Below are 16083 nucleotides of genomic sequence, written 5' to 3'. Positions count from 1 at the left end.
GTCAGTGCGCTCAGGTTGCTTCCACCCCTGCACCCCATTAACAGGGCCCTTCGGGCTGCTGCCGGCCACCAGCTTCCCTGGGGAGCGGAGAGCAGCATCGGCCATAGGGCCTGGTCTGTCCCCAGCAGGAGCCCAGCAGAGCTGCCAATCGACGGGCATCGGAACCATGTGGTGCTGGGAAGTGTGCGGTGCCAGCCCCCATCTCCCCATGGCACCCTGACCCCCAGGCTCTGCTCCATCCCCCCCATGGCACCCCAACCCCCCAGCCTCTGCCCCAGCCTCCCCATGGCACCCCAACCCCCAGGCTCTGCTCCATCCCCCCCATGGCACCCCAACCCCCCAGCCTCTGCCCCAGCCTCCCCATGGCACCCCAACCCCCCAGCCTCTGCCCCAGCCTCCCCATGGCACCCCAACCCCCAGGCTCTGCTCCATCCCCCCCATGGCACCCCAACCCCCAGGCTCTGCCCCAGCCCCCATTGCCCCATGGCACCCCAACCCCCCAGGCTCTGCCTCAGCCCCCATCTCCCCATGGCACCCCAACCCCCCAGGCTCTGCCTCAGCCCCCATCTCCCCATGGCACCCTGACCCCCAGGCTCTGCTCCATCCCCCCCATGGCACCCCAACCCCCCAGCCTCTGCCCCAGCCCCCATCCTCCTGTGGCACCCCAACCCCCAGGCTCTGCCTCAGCCCCCATCTCCCCATGGCACCCCAACCCCCCAGGCTCTGCCCCAGCCTCCCCATGGCACCCTGACCCCCAGGCTCTGCTCCATCCCCCCCATGGCACCCCAACCCCCAGGCTCTGCTCCATCCCCCCCATGGCACCCCAACCCCCCAGGCTCTGCCCCAGCCTCCCCATGGCACCCTGACCCCCAGGCTCTGCTCCATCCCGGCCATGGCACCCCAATCCCCCAGGCTCTGCCTCAGCCCCCATCTCCCCATGGCACCCCAACCCCCCAGGCTCTGCCTCAGCCCCCATCTCCCCATGGCACCCTGACCCCCAGGCTCTGCTCCATCCCCCCCATGGCACCCCAACCCCCCAGGCTCTGCCCCAGCCCCCATCCTCCTGTGGCACCCCAACCCCCAGGCTCTGCCCCAGCCTCCCCATGGCACCCTGACCCCCAGGCTCTGCCTCAGCCCCCATCTCCCCATGGCACCCTGACCCCCAGGCTCTGCTCCATCCCCCCCATGGCACCCCAACCCCCAGGCTCTGCTCCATCCCCCCCATGGCACCCCAACCCCCCAGGCTCTGCCTCAGCCCCCATCTTCCCATGGCACCCCAACCCCCCAGGCTCTGCCTCAGCCCCCATCTCCCCATGGCACCCTGACCCCCAGGCTCTGCTCCATCCCCCCCATGGCACCCCAACCCCCCAGGCTCTGCCCCAGCCCCCATCCTCCTGTGGCACCCCAACCCCCAGGCTCTGCCTCAGCCCCCATCTCCCGATGGCACCCTGACCCCCAGGCTCTGCTCCATCCCCCCCATGGCACCCCAACCCCCAGGCTCTGCTCCATCCCCCCCATGGCACCCCAACCCCCCAGGCTCTGCCTCAGCCCCCATCTTCCCATGGCACCCCGACCCCCAGGCTCTGCCTCAGCCTCCATCTCCCCATGGCACCCTGACCCCCAGGCTCTGCTCCATCCCCCCCATGGCACCCCAACCCCCCAGGCTCTGCCTCAGCCTCCATTGTCCCATGGCACCCTGACCCCCAGGCTCTGCTCCATCCCCCCCATGGCACCCTGACCCCCAGGCTCTGCCTCAGCCCCCATCTCCCCATGGCACCCTGACCCCCAGGCTCTGCTCCATCCCCCCCATGGCACCCCAACCCCCCAGGCTCTGCCTCAGCCTCCATCTCCCCTTGGCACCCTGACCCCCAGGCTCTGCTCCATCCCCCCCATGGCACCCCAACCCCCCAGGCTCTGCCTCAGCCTCCATCTCCCCTTGGCACCCTGACCCCCAGGCTCTGCTCCATCCCCCCCATGGCACCCCAACCCCCCAGGCTCTGCTCCATCCCCCCCATGGCACCCCAACCCCCCAGGCTCTGCCTCAGCCTCCATTGCCCCATGGCACCCTGACCCCCAGGCTCTGCCTCAGCCCCCATCTCCCCATGGCACCCCAACCCCCCAGGCTCTGCCTCAGCCCCCATCTCCCCATGGCACCCCAACCCCCCAGGCTCTGCCTCAGCCCCCATCTCCCCATGGCACCCCGACCCCCAGGTACTGCCTGAGCCGCACAGCCAGTGGTGTAGCTAGGAGTGGGAATGTCGGGGTGGGGGGCCCAATGTATGGGGGATGGGCAGTGACCGAACGGCTGCCCAGCGCTCTGTTCAGTATGATCGGATGTTCGAATGCTGGGGTGGGGGGAGTATAGCGGGCAGGGCAGGGAGCAGAGAAGGGCTCTGAGTGCTGGGGTGGCCAGTGGACGGGGCGAGCCCCCAGCCCTACAGGCAGGCACAGGTGGAGCTGGGGCAGAGTGTGTGTGGTGGATGGTTGGCACCTGTGCCGGGCCTGGCTGTGGCCAGAGTTGCCCAGGGCTGGGAGAAGTTTGCATGGCTGGGCCGAGGCAGCAACGGGGCCGGCCAGACTATGCCGTCCCCTGCAGGCCGTGGCCTTCTGCAGCCGGGCCCAGAGCCACCCGCACTTCAGCCTGGCGGGCCTGCTCCACAGCCATAGGTCAGGCCTTGCCATGGCTGCCCCCCAAGGCCCCTGCATAGCAACTGGCCAGGTCCCCACACGCAGCCGAGGCACCCACAGACCACTGGGCCCCCCCAGTCCATGCCCGGTCTCCATCTCCTCCCGTGGCCCCTTGCTCGTCTGTCCCTGACCTGCACTGTCAGCGCCCACCTGTGCCCGTGGGGCCTCGCGCTAACTCGTTGGGCCCCCGGCGCCCAGAAAGAGCCACGTCCCTGTGAACACATGCGTCCTGCAGGGCCCTCTGTGCCAGCTGCGAGGGGTGTCTGCCCCATGCCAGGGCCTCCCGGTGGGCCTGAGAGGGGCAAGGGGCAGTGTCACCCCCACCCCCCGAAGCACCCTAACGCTCCTCTCTCTCGCTCTCCGCCCAGGTCTTCGGCCACGGCAAAGCCAACGGGGAGCCCACCTGGGCTCTGCTCCTCACCGCCTGCATCTGCGAGATCGGGATCCTCATCGCCTCCCTGGATGAGGTCGCCCCCATCCTCTCCATGTAGGCAGCACGCTCTGGCTGCGCCCCCCACCCCCACCCCGAGACTGGCCCAGCCACGACACTCCCCCCACTGCAGCTCAGGGCCCAGAGCGCGGCTCCCTGCCCAGCTGATCTGCGTCCTGCGTCCAGTGCCATCGGGATTGGCTGTGTGACACCCATGCCTGCATGGCACCGCTGGGGCTTGCCCGGGCCCCGGCTGAAGGAGAACTCCCGCTGGGGGTGCCAGGGAGGTGTGCCCGCCCCCAGCTGGCAGGAGAGGACAGTCCCACGTGGGATGCGGCCCCTGTCTCTTGGCCAGTGTCAGGGCCACATGGCACCGTTCTGCCAGCTGCCGTTTCCTCCAGAGAGCCTGGCAGCAGCCGGGATCCCCGGGGGCCCTCTGGGACAGCCAGTGCGCGGGCATGGTACCTGCCCGCACCCATCCCTGGGGCTCCTGGGGCCAGGCCGCCGCTGGCCCTGGGTGAGTGGCTCAGGCACTGTCTCCATTTCTCTCCCGCAGGTTCTTCCTGATGTGCTACATGTTTGTCAACCTGGCGTGCGCGGTGCAGACGCTGCTGAGGACACCCAACTGGCGGCCCCGGTTCCGGTATTACCACTGGTGGGTTTGGCCGGCAGGAGGATCCTGCCCCGGGGCCCTGCCCTTCCTGAGGGTGCTGCTGCCACCCTGGCACGCGCCAGCCTTGGGCCAGGGATGGGCTCTGCTGCTTCATGCAGGGGAGCGAGAGCCGTGAGTTCAGGATGCTGCTCCCACTGGCCCACTGGGCAAGGTGGAACAGGCCTGTCCCTCTCGGAGCCTCAGTTTCCCCATGTATGCGCCGATGGAGGCCAAGAGGGGCAACACTACCTGAGGCCGGTTTCACCTGGGCCAACTCTGGCTTCTCCGGGGCCTACGCTTTGCCCAGGCCGCCAGGCTCCCAGACGGAGCAGCATCCCTTCCCCTAAGGTCCCTCCTGGCAGGCTGGGGCTGGCGTCGGGGGACTGCCAGGGCCATGGAGCACCGCAGAGGCAGGTTGGGGCGGAGGTTGGGGAGGTGCCGGGGCAGGGCTCTGCATGCTGGAAGGCTGGTGCTGTGGGACTGGGCTGAGAGCTTCACTCCCCGGGACACTTCACCCTTCACTCCCCAGGACACTCTCCTTCCTGGGCATGAGCCTCTGCCTGGCCCTGATGTTCATCTGCTCCTGGTACTACGCACTTGTGGCCATGCTCATCGCTGGCCTCATCTACAAGTACATCGAATACAGGGGGTGAGTGCGGCGACTCGGGGCATGAGGGGCGGGGAGCTGCTCCTGGGCTCAGGCACCCGCTGCCACAGGGCTGAACGGAGCCCGTGGCAGCCTCCTACGCTCCGTCGCGCTGGGAAACAGCAGATGCCCGGGCTGGAGAAGAGCCGAGTTCTCAGGCCGCTGGGCTGGGAGCCCTGAGCCCTGGCGGCTAGTCCCAGCTCTGCTCTCGGGCGCTCAGGGAGGTCCCCAAACCCCTCGGTGGCTCACCCTGCCCGTAGGCCTGCGGCAGGAGCTCTGACGCTGGCCCCAAGGGAAGTGTGAGATGGGGCGCGGGAGGGCAAGGCTTTGCCTAGCTCACAAGCTGCCACAGTCTTTTTCTGGCCGTTGGACTGTCCGAGCTTCAGTCAATCAGCAGCCAGCCAGCTCCTCCACTGACTCTGGGCTCCAGCTCCTAGCGGGTCCCCATTCTGCCCTCCCAGGGGCCTGGCAGTGCTGCTCTCCCGGCTCCCTATTCCCAGGGAGCAGGCCTGAGAGCCCCCCCGCTCTTTGCCTTTCCTGGTGCCTCCTCTAAGCCCAGCTGCCTCGGAGAGAGCTGCGGGCACCCTGGGACAGGAAACTTGCACTTCTAGTGCTTAGGGCCTTCCACTGGGGACTGTGGCCTGCACCCCCCATGCTGGGCCCTGCCAGGCCTGCCCCTTCGCAGCCTGCTCCAGGCCGCCCCGGCTGCCCTCAGAGGGGAGCTGACCCCAGAGCATGGGCTGGCCTCCAATCCTACCAGGTGCTGAGTTCCCCTGTCCCTCCCCGGCAGAGCGGAGAAGGAGTGGGGCGATGGCATCCGAGGGCTCTCGCTCAGTGCGGCCCGCTACGCTCTGCTTCGGCTGGAGGAGGGTCCCCCGCACACCAAGAACTGGAGGTGAGCGCGGGGCTGTCTCTAGCCAGTAACGGGGCGAAGAGCAGGGAGTGGGTGGTGGGCCGGACACAGCACGGGCACTCAGGAAGCTCCAGAGGAGAGCCCTGCCCCAAGAGCTCACATACTGGGGCCTGGGCGGGGTCGGCGCTGCCTGGGACTGGGGATTGGGGGGAAGGGGGTGCATAGTGTCCCGGGGTCCCCGGGCGATGCTCTGGGACTGCTCCCCATGAAGCCAGTCAGGACTCTGGGGAAGTCTCCTCTCTCTGAGCAGCCTGTCTGCAGGACACACAGCTCACCCAGCTTCCACCTTCCTGGGCTCAGAGCATTCAGCATCCTCTGCCCCTCCGTGCGCTTCCCACAGCGAGTCCGCTCAGGTGGGCTCCTGGGGAAGCCAGAGGGTACTGCCCCTCAACTCCGCAGTCAGACGGGACTCTCAGCCAGCCAGTAAAACAGAAGGTTTATTAGACAACGGGAACATGGTCTAACACAGAGCTTGTAGGTGCAGAGAACAGGACCCCTCTGCCGGGTCCATTTTGGGGGGCAGTGAGCCAGACAACCCCATCTGCACTTCACTCCTCGTCCCCAGCCAGCCCCAAACTGACTCCCCCTCCAGCCCCTCTTCCTCTGGGCTTTGTCCCTTTCCCCGGCCAGGAGGTCACCTGATTCCTTTGTTCTCTAACCCTTTAGCTCTCACCTTGCAGGGGGGAAGGGCCCAGGCCATCAGTGCCAGGAAACAGGGTGTCGGCCATTCTCTGTGTCCAGACCCCTGCACACACCTGCCCTCTAGGGCTCTGCAATGATCATACACCCTTATCCCACTACCTAGATACTTAAGAACTGCCTAGGGGGAACTGAGGCACCCCCACAATATTCAGAGGAAACATTAAGAACAGTCCCGCTTCGGCACATCTCTCCCCGCTTCGAGACGGAACTGAGCGAGGTCACTTTAGCCACTGACCTGGGGAAGTTCGACCCCACCAATGTTTCCATGGATGCCCCAGCATCTCTCCCATTCCTTAGCATCGGCTTGCATCAGCCTCTCACTGAGCCCTGTGTCTGAGGTGTCGGTGAACACTATAAAGGCCTTGGCAAAGTCTGGGTTTACCAGATTTACCACTCCCTGGATTAGAGCCTCCTTCAACGCACAGAGAGCCCTCTGGCACTGCTCGGTCCAGACCAGCTTGTCTGGCTTCACCTTCTTACATAGCTCAGTGATGGGGGCAGCTAGGGAGCTCAAGTGGGGTACAAACCTCCAGTACTACCCCACCATCCCAATAGAGCCCTGGACCTGTTTCTTGGTCTGGGGAACAGGCTACTCTCTGATTATCTTCACCTTATACTTTTAAGCTTTTACCATCAGTCCTGCCTCCTTGAGGCAGCCCAGCACCCTCTTCACCTGGGACACAGACTGTTAACTTACAGAATCAGCATGTTAGAGACTAACCAATTTATTTGAGCATAAGCTTTCGTGAGCTACAGCTCACTTCATCGGATGAAGTGATGAAGTGAGCTGTAGCTCACGAAAGCTTATGCTCAAATAAATTGGTTAGTCTCTAAGGTGCCACAAGTACTCCTTTTCTTTTTGAGAATCAGCATGGAGACATTCCTTTCTCAACATCCTTGTCTCCCCAACATGCTGGCCTAACACAGCCACTTGGTTATAGGACTGTTTAACTTTCTTAACAGCTTTCACTCCATCTGAGACCTTCTCAAAGCTATCCACACTGGATCCTTCAACAGGAAAGTCAGTGGATCCATTCACAACAGAAAATTTCTGGCTGTTAGGAACTGAAACTTTCTTGATTAAATCTCTTTCACACCCTTCAGTTGCAGTAAACTGCTTGCAAAGACTCCATGAGGATTCCTTTACTGAGGAGCTTTTCTATGCAACAATTGACCCTTCTCAGAAATTCTGCCCTTACCCTCTTCACCCAGGGCTTGCTCTAGAGGAACACTTTCCTGAGCAACAACAGACTCTTTCTGGGTCTCACTTAAATCCAGAATCACCTCTGGCCCATCAGGTGGATTGCTACACAATCCCCTTTCAGGCAAACTTACAGACTTCCTAGATAAAAGGTTAGAAGCATTCTCCTTCCCTTTGACACACATAAGTTCAGGAATCTTTTCCTTCTTGCTACAGGTTTCCACACCATCAGTAGGTAACACAATCAAATCACCTTTCTGCTCTCCTTGTGCCCTGGCTAGGATCTCACCCTGATTAGACCGAGTTGCGACACCCTTTCCCAACAACACACTAGCAACAGGCAAAATACAAGCACCAAAATTGTCTGGGCTCTGGGATTTTGCTAGGACACTAACTGGATGCGACCTAATTACAGGGCCATTCTCCCGAGCAGATACAAACTTAGGACCAGTCCCTTCCTCGGCTTTAGCTGAATCCAGAACCAACTCTGAGACAACTGCACGACCCTCAACCATCACAGGCTGAAAGGCCCCTTCTGTCTGCTCCATAAACAATGTCGAGCCTGAGACACAGTCTCCTTTCCCAGACACACAGCTTGAGATCTCATTCCCCTGGTCCCAGCACACAGGGCTGTTCACAGACAACTGCTTGGAGACCGGGGTAGCTCCCTCCATAGGCAAGTCAATACCCCTGACAGACACAGGCACATTTCCTTCACTGTCCCAATTCTCCACCCAGCTAACAGGTAAGGTCCAGGGACACTCATCTGCCACTCTCCTCGCCTTCCCACCCTGCTGACTAGACACAGCCATCAGCTCACAAGGCTGCCTAGGCTCATCCAGACTTCCCTTACCAAGCACCTTCCACTCCCAACAGATAAACTGCTGCTCTTCTCACTACCCTGAGCTACTTCCAGCAAATCACGGTTACCCTTCTCAGGTTCCCTTTTACAAGCTGTGCTCTCAAAGCTCTGTTTTCCTTCCCTTACCAAACTCTGCTTCCACAAGGAACTAGATGTTAAAGTCACTGAGAGACGACAAGTCCTATCCAAAGTGTCTAGAGATGAGAGTAGACCTGCCATCCCCTGCATTCTCGAGAGATTAACTACCCAGCTGTTCTGCTCTGCAGACTCAGCTCCCCAGTCTCCCCTCTCGCTGACTGGGCCTGGGGTCACAGCCCCGCTGAGCCCTGTCCCTCGTCGCTCCCTCCCTGCCATGGGATCACTTCCCAGCAGCGCCTCTGAGCAAGGCAAACCTGGTTGGCAGCCGACCTGACCTGCCCTGCCTGTGGGTCCCCCACTTAGCTGTGGTCTCAGCTCTCCCCATGCTCAGCGCTGCCCTTACTGTCCCCGTGGGGGTAGGCAGTGAGCTCGCTGCTTTGGTCACTGCATCAGAGCCAGCCTGAGCCCCCTCTCCGGTGTGCGAGGGGGCAGGGAGCATCTCTCTGTCCCACCCAGCCCCAGGGGTCTGGTTACAGGCAGGCAGGTAGCCTGAGCCTAGCAGCTCCTCCCCCCTGCCAGCCAGGTCATCTGCATTTTCACTGACCATTTCCCTCTCCGCTGATTGGTTCCCTGGATTCAAATGCAAACCCTTGGCTGTTACAGGAGCAGGGCCTGGATCCTGTCCCAAAGAGACACAGTCACCCCACAACAGGGTCTCGCAGCTGATATCCTGGAGAACCCCAACAGCCAGCCAGCCCCACCCCTCCTGGGTCTGCACAGGGATCTGGGCCATAGGCAGGGCGAGGGGCTTCATCCCTGGGACCCTCACCCAGCTCACACAGCCCCTCAGCATCTGAGGCTGCACCATCCAGGGCCTGACAACAGTTCCCTCTGTCCCAGGATCTCGCCACCCCAGGAATGTCTCCCCATTGACCATCACCTTCCGCTCCCACTGGAGGTCTGAGGGGCCTGCCCCAGGAAACTCCACACAGACGTATAGGTTGGGGTCAGGAGTGGGAGCCTGTCCACCTCCCCACCCATCTGGCTGACGGAGTCTATGGCCTTGGGACCCAGCAAGGGAGCTAGACACGGGGGCTTTTCCACAGGGTCCCCCTGGTTCAAATTTCCAGCCTGCTCAAAGGCAGTGGGGTGGCATCCACATCCCGCCCCTACTTAACCAGGGGCAGCAATGTAGTCTCCAGGTTCCCTGCGGAACTGGCCCCCCGGGGTCTATCCCCACTCACCCCGGGTAGGTCCCCTAGGCCTCTCCGCTCCCCCACCGCCAGTTCATCCTGCTGCTGCTTCTGCAGCTCTTTCTCGGGCTCTCACTGTCTCCCACAGTCCTCTCGCTCCTTCGGGCTCAGCTCCAATCCCGTCCATCTCCGATCCCCCTGTCACGGAGTCCCAGGGCGATGCTCTGGAACGGCTCCCCATGAAGCCAGTCAGGGCTCTGGGGCAGTCGCCTTTCTGTGAGCAGCCTGTCTTCAGGACACACAGGTCACACAGCTTCCACCTTCCTGGGTCTGACCTTGGAGCATTCAGCATCCTCTGCCCCTCCGTGCGCTTCCCCCCAGCAAGTCCACTCAGGCGGGGCTCCTGGGGAAGCCAGAGGGTCCTGCACCCCAACTCCGCAGTCAGACGGGACTCTCAGCCAGCCAGTAAAACAGAGGTTTATTAGATGACAGGAACACGGTCTAACACAGAGCTTGCAGGTGCAGAGAACGGGACCCCTCAGCTGGGTCCATTTTGGGGGGCAGTGAGCCAGACAACCACGTCTGCACTTCACTCCATGTCCCAGCCAGCCCCAAACTGAAACTCTCTCCAGCCCCTCCTCCTCTGGGCTTTGTTCCTTTCCCGGGCCAGGTGGTCACCTGATTCCTTTGTTCTCCAACCCTTTAGCTCTCACCTTGCAGGGGGGAAGGGCCCAGGCCATCCGTTGCCAGGAAACAGGGTGTCGGCCATTCTCTGTGTCCAGACTCCTGCACACACCGGCCCTCTAGGGCTCTGCAATGATCATACACCCTTACCCCACCACCTAGATACTTAAGAACTGCCTAGGGGAAACTGAGGCACCCCCACACTATTCAGAGGAAACCTTAAGAAAATCCCACTTCGTCACATCTCTCCCCCCTTCGAGATCGAACTGAGCGGGGTCACTTTAGCCGGGGAAGTTCGAAGCCACCAACGTTCCCATGGATGCCCCAGCCTTCCTTGGTAGGAGTTACACCAGGCCCTTCCAGTTTCACACCCTCCCTTAGGTCAGGGGTGGTCGATAGCACTCGCAGGCCGCATGTGGGAAGGTTTATGCAGCCCATGCCCTTTGGCCACCCCAAGAATGTCTCCCCATTGACCATCACCTTCTGCTCCCACTGGAGATCCGAGGGGCCTGGCCCCAGGAAACTCCACACAGACAAATAGGTTGGGACCAGGAGTGGGAGCCTGTCCACATCCCCACCCATCTGGATGACGGAGTCTATGGCCTTGGGACCCAGCAAGGGAGCTAGACACCGGGGCTTTTCCGCAGGGTCCCCTTGGTTCAAATCGCCAGCCTGCTCAAAGGCAGTGAGGTGGCATCCACATCCCCCCCTCCTTAACCAGGGGCAGCAATTTAGTCTCGAGGTTCCCTGCGGAACTGGCCCCCCGGGGTCTATCCCCACTCACCCCGGGGAGGTCCCCTAGGCCTCTCCGCTCCCCCACCGCCAGTTCATGCTGCTCCTGCTTCTGCAGCTCTTTCTCGGGCTCTCACTGTCTCCCACAGTCCTCTCGCTCCTTCGGGCTCAGCTCCAATCCCGTCCGTCTCCGATCCCCCGATGGGGAACCCGATCGGGAAGACCCCCATCTGGTCGGGGACAGGAGTCTTGGGGGTGCCTGGCTCCCACTCCAGCTGCTCCCAGATCCTGCTATAGCCCCAGTTGGGGTCAGGAATCTGTTCCTTAGAGTGGTCATCCTCCTCCAGCTGCACGATTAACTGTGCTTTGGTGAACTTTCCAATGTGTAACCCTCTCTTTCTGCACAGGGTTACAATGTCCTTCTTAAGGAGACGGTGACAGACCATCACTCCGCTCCTCCCAAGTTGTTGTGGACTCACAGGCCCGTGTGTTCTCAGCTCCCCACGGTTTCCAGGGAGAACCCCTAGTGTGCCAGCCCTTCTCGAGGTCACCACCTCTTTGCCAGGGTCGAGCTGCAGACTCCTCCGCCCCTTGGACTGCTCACTGCAATCCCCAGGGGAACCCTGTTACTGCAAAAGTCCTTCTCTCTCCCCGGGCCAAGCTGCAGGCTCCTCCGCCCCTGAGACTGCTCACTGCAGTCCCTAGGGGGACCCCATTACTGCACAGTCCTTCTCGCTAGTCACACACTCCCAGGGGTTAACCGCCCCCCGAAACCGCTCCTCTCTGAGCCTTCAGCATGCCTGGTCCTCGGCAATCCCCCTTCGTGTTACTGCTCCCCAGTCACTTACTGCAGGAAGTGCCATCCACGGGGTGCAGTACATCCCACCGCTGCCACCAGTTGTCACGGAGTCCCCGGGCGATGCTCTGGAACTGCTCCCCATGAAGCCAGTCAGGACTCTGGGGCAGTCGCTTTTCTGTGAGCAGCCTGTCTTCAGGACACACAGCTCACACAGCTTCCACCTTCCTGGGTCTGACCTCGGAGCATTCAGCATCCTCTGCCCCTCCGTGCGCTTCCCACAGCGAGTCCGCCCAGGCAGGCTCCTGGGGAAGCCAGAGGGTCCTGCACCCCAACTTCGCAGTCAGACAGGACTCTCAGCCAGCCAGTAAAACAGAAGGTTTATTAGACGACAGGAACATGGTCTAAAACAGAGCTTGCAGGTGCAGAGAACGGGACCCCTCAGCTGGGTCCATTTTGGGGGGCAGTGAGCCAGACAACCCCATCTGCACTTCACTCCATGTCCCAGCCAGCCCCAAACTGAAACTCCCTCCAGCCCCTCCTCCTCTGGGCTTTGTTCCTTTCCCGGGCCAGGTGGTCACCTGATTCCTTTGTTCTCCAACCCTTTAGCTCTCACCTTGCAGGGGGGAAGGGCCCAGGCCATCAGTTGCCAGGAAACAGGGTGTCGACCATTCTCTGTGTCCAGACTCCTGCACACACCTGCCCTCTAGGGCTCTGCAATGATCATACACCCTTACCCCACCACCTAGATACTTAAGAACTGCCTAGGGGAAACTGAGGCACCCCCACACTATTCAGAGGAAACATTAAGAACAGTCCCACTTCCTCACACCCCCGATGGGGAACCCGATCGTGAAGACCCTCGTCTGGTCGGGGATAGGAGTCTTGGGGATGCCTGGCTCCCACTCCAGCTGCTCCCAGATCCTGCTATAGCCCCATTAGGGTCAGGAATCTGTTCCTTAGAGTGGTCATCCTCCTCCAGCTGCACGATTAACTCTGCTTTGGTGAACTTTCCAATGCGCAACCCTCTCTTTCTGCACAGGGTTACAGTGTCCTTCTTAAGGAGATGGTGACAGGCCATCACTCCGCTCCTCCCAAGTTGTTGTGGACTCACAGGCCTGTGTGCTCTCGGCTCCCCACAGTTTCCAGGGAGAACCCTTAGTGTGCCAGCCCTTCTCGAGGTCACCACCTCTTTGTCAGGGTCGAGCTGCAGACTCCTCTGCCCCTGGGACCGCTCGCTGCAATCCCCCAGGGGACCCTGTTATTGCAAAAGTCCTTCTCTCTCCCAGGGCCAAGCCGCAGGCTCCTCCACCCCTGAGACTGCTCACCACAGTCCCCAGGGGGACCCCATTACTGCACAGTCCTTCTCGCAGGACACACACTCCCAGAGGTTAACCGCCCCCCAAAACCGCTCCTCTCTGTGCCTTCAGCACGCCTGGTCCTCGTCAATCCCCCTTCGTTTTACTGCTCCCCAGTCACTTACTGCAGGAAGCGCCATCCATGGGGTGCAGTACATCCCATCTCTGCCACCAGTTGTCACGGAGTCCCCGGGCGATGCTCTGGAACTGCTCCCTATGAACCCGGTCAGGACTCTGGGGAAGTCTCCTCTCTGGGAGCAGCTTGTCTGCAGGACACACAGCTCACCCAGCTTCCACCTTTCTGGGTCTGACCTCGGAGCATTCAGCCTCCTCTGCCCCTCCGTGCGCTTCCCACAGCGAGTCCGCCCAGGCGGGGTCCTGGGGAAGCCAGAGGGTCCTGCACCCCAACTTCGCAGTCAGACGTGACTCTCAGCCAGCCAGTAAAACAGACGTTTATTAGATGACAGGAACGGGTCTAACACAGAGCTTCTAGGTACAGAGAACCAGACCCCTCAGCTGGGTCCATTTTGGGGGGCAGTGAGCCAGACAACCCCATCTGCACTTCACTCCTCATCCTCAGCCAGCCCCAAACTGACTCCCCCTCCAGCCCCTCCTCCTCTGGGCTTTGTCCCTTTCCCGGGCCAGGAGGTCACCGGATTCCTTTCTTCTCCAACCCTTTAGCTCTCACCTTGCAGGGGGGAAGGGCCCAGGCCATCTGTTGCCAGGAAACAGGGTGTCGGCCATTCTCTGTGTCCAGACCCCTGCACACACCTGCCCTCTAGGGCTCTGCAACGATCATACACCCTTATCCCACCCTCTAGATAGTTAAGAACTGCACAGGGGAAACTGAGGCACCCCCACACTATTCAGTGGAAACATTAAGAACAGTCCCACTTCATCACACCCTGGTCCTTTGCTCTGCAACAATTACACCCCCTTATCCTACCACCTAGAGACTTAAGAAATGCCTAGGGGAAACTGAGGCACCACTACCGTATTCAGAGGAAACATTAAGAACAGTCCCACTTCGTCACAAAAGGGGCAGAGGGTTTGAGCTCTGGGGTGCAGACGGCTGGGGGCACCTGTTGCACGTGCTGGGCTGCGCCCTAGGGTTGTGTGACGGGGGAGCATGGCAGGCACTGGATGGAGGGTCATTGATCCCCTGGGGCGGGTGTGGTACGGGATGTGGGGGCTTTGCATGGCCAGTGTTTAACCCCAGGGTGTTCCCTTCCCAGGCCTCAGCTGCTGGTTCTGGTCCGAGTGGATCAGGAGCAGAACGTGGTGCACCCGCAGCTCCTGTCTCTCACCTCGCAGCTCAAAGCCGGCAAGGGGCTGACAATTGTGGGCTCTGTGCTGGAAGGGACCTTCCTGGAGAATCACCTGCAGGCCCAGCGGGCGGAGGAGGTGAGGGCAGCACCGCCCCTGGTGCCACTTCCCTTCCTCAGTCACCGGCTACCCCCTCACCCGGCTACCCCCCCACCAAGGGCTGCAGCCCATGCAGGAGCTCTGTGCCACGGTGTGCTGCCATGGGGCCTCTCCCCTGGCCTGGGAGCAGAGGGACACTTCCTGGCTGCGCACTTCCTCCCAGGGCCTTGCAAAGCTCCCAGATCCCCCTCCCCACACCTGCAGTAGCCTGGCCTGCCTCCACCCCCACTTGGCACGACTGTCGGGTGTGCCTGCCGCCATGGGCCGCAGCCGGCTCACAGCAGCTGGCACCGGACGGCCCCAGGGGAGCATGGCCCTGGGACCCTGGCATCCCCACTGGGCCAGGTCTCACTGTGACCCCAGCCTGCTGGGCCCGCTGGCGGGATGGTGCAGGGAAAGCTGGGATTAGAGCAGAGGGGGCAGATGTGTGGGAGCTGAGAGCTGCTGTGACGCAGGCCAACAGCCTCGGCTTCTGTCTCACTGACCTCTGCAGACACGTCCATCACCAGAAAGCGGGAGGGGAGGGAGGGATGTGCATGGGGAGGGTGGGAGGCTGGGCATAGAGTGGGGGGGGGATGTGCTCGGAGGGGGGAGCTGGGGTGTAGAGTGTGGGGGTATCACGGAGTCCCCGGGCGATGCTCTGGAACTGCTCCCTACGAAGCCAGGCAGGACTCTGGGGGAGTCTCCTCTCTCTGAGCAGCCTGTCTGCAGGACACTCAGCTCACCCGGCTTCCACCTTCCTGGGTCTGACCTCGGAGCATTCAGCCTCCTCTGCCCCTCCGTGCGCTTCCCACAGCGAGTCCACCCAGGCGGGGTCCTGGGGAAGCCAGAGGGTCCTGCCCCCCAACTTCGCAGCCAGACGGGACTCTCAGCCAGCCAGTAAAACACAAGGTTTATTAGACGACAGGAACATGGTCTAACACAGAGCTTGTAGGTGCAGAGAACCGGATCCCTCAGCTGGGTCCATTTTGGGGGCAATGAGCCAGACAACCATGTCTGCCCTTCACCCCATGTCTCCAACCAGCCCCAAACTGAAACTCCCTCCAGCCCCTCTTCCTCCGGACTTTGTCCCTTTCCCCGGGCCAGGAGGTCACCTGATTCCTTTGTTCTCCAACCCTTTAGCTCTCACCTTGCAGTGGGGAAGGGCCCAGGCCATCTGTTGCCAGGAAACAGAGTGTAGGCCATTTATGTACCTTGGCCCTTTGCTCTGCAACAATTACACCCCCTTATCCCACCAGCTAGAGACGTAAGAAATGCATAAGGGAAACCGAGGCACCCCTACAGTATTCAGAAGAAACATTAAGAACAGTCCCACTTCGTCACAGGGGGGATGTGCTTGGAGGGGGGAGCTGGGGTGGAGAGTGTGGGGAGTGTATGTGCTCGGGGGGGCAGCCGGGGGGCTTAGCAAATGGGGAGGGGATGTGCCCAGGGCAGTGGCAGCATGAAATGCTGCTCTGTGCCCTGCTCGCTGCGTTGCCGGGGGAGTCCCCCTCGCCAGGCGCACCCACGCATGGCTAGGCTTCCCCCTAATAGGATTAGGAGCTTGTAACCAAACAATTTCTCCTCTTGGTGACATGTTATAATTTTTGTGAGTAAATAATTCTAACTGCTGCCCTCCCTGCGTGTCGGGCCCTGGCACGGGGACGCCCCTCAGCTCTGCACAGAAATTACGGGCGGCACGCGCTAACTCAGCATGCTGCCTGGCAATGCCAAGGCAGTGCCC

The 16083-nt window shown here is 61.5% G+C and overlaps 1 protein-coding gene across 3 annotated transcripts in view; it reads left to right on the top strand.

The window, feature by feature from the left end:
- SLC12A5 (solute carrier family 12 member 5) overlaps positions 1-16083 on the top strand; it is a 111047-nt gene that overhangs the window by 70851 nt on the left and 24113 nt on the right. For all 3 annotated transcript variants that reach the window (XM_073309669.1, XM_073309668.1, XM_073309670.1), the window contains exons 13-17: positions 3057-3175; positions 3675-3773; positions 4300-4419; positions 5207-5311; positions 14171-14339. In XM_073309669.1, coding sequence (XP_073165770.1) covers positions 3057-3175; positions 3675-3773; positions 4300-4419; positions 5207-5311; positions 14171-14339 — 612 coding nt within the window. The remainder of the gene's footprint in view (positions 1-3056; positions 3176-3674; positions 3774-4299; positions 4420-5206; positions 5312-14170; positions 14340-16083) is intronic.

The sequence above is a fragment of the Lepidochelys kempii genome, chromosome 13 (assembly GCF_965140285.1).
Source record: "Lepidochelys kempii isolate rLepKem1 chromosome 13, rLepKem1.hap1, whole genome shotgun sequence".
NCBI classification, from domain to species: Eukaryota; Metazoa; Chordata; order Testudines; family Cheloniidae; genus Lepidochelys; species Lepidochelys kempii.
This window is presented reverse-complemented; position numbering and strand designations above follow the sequence as displayed.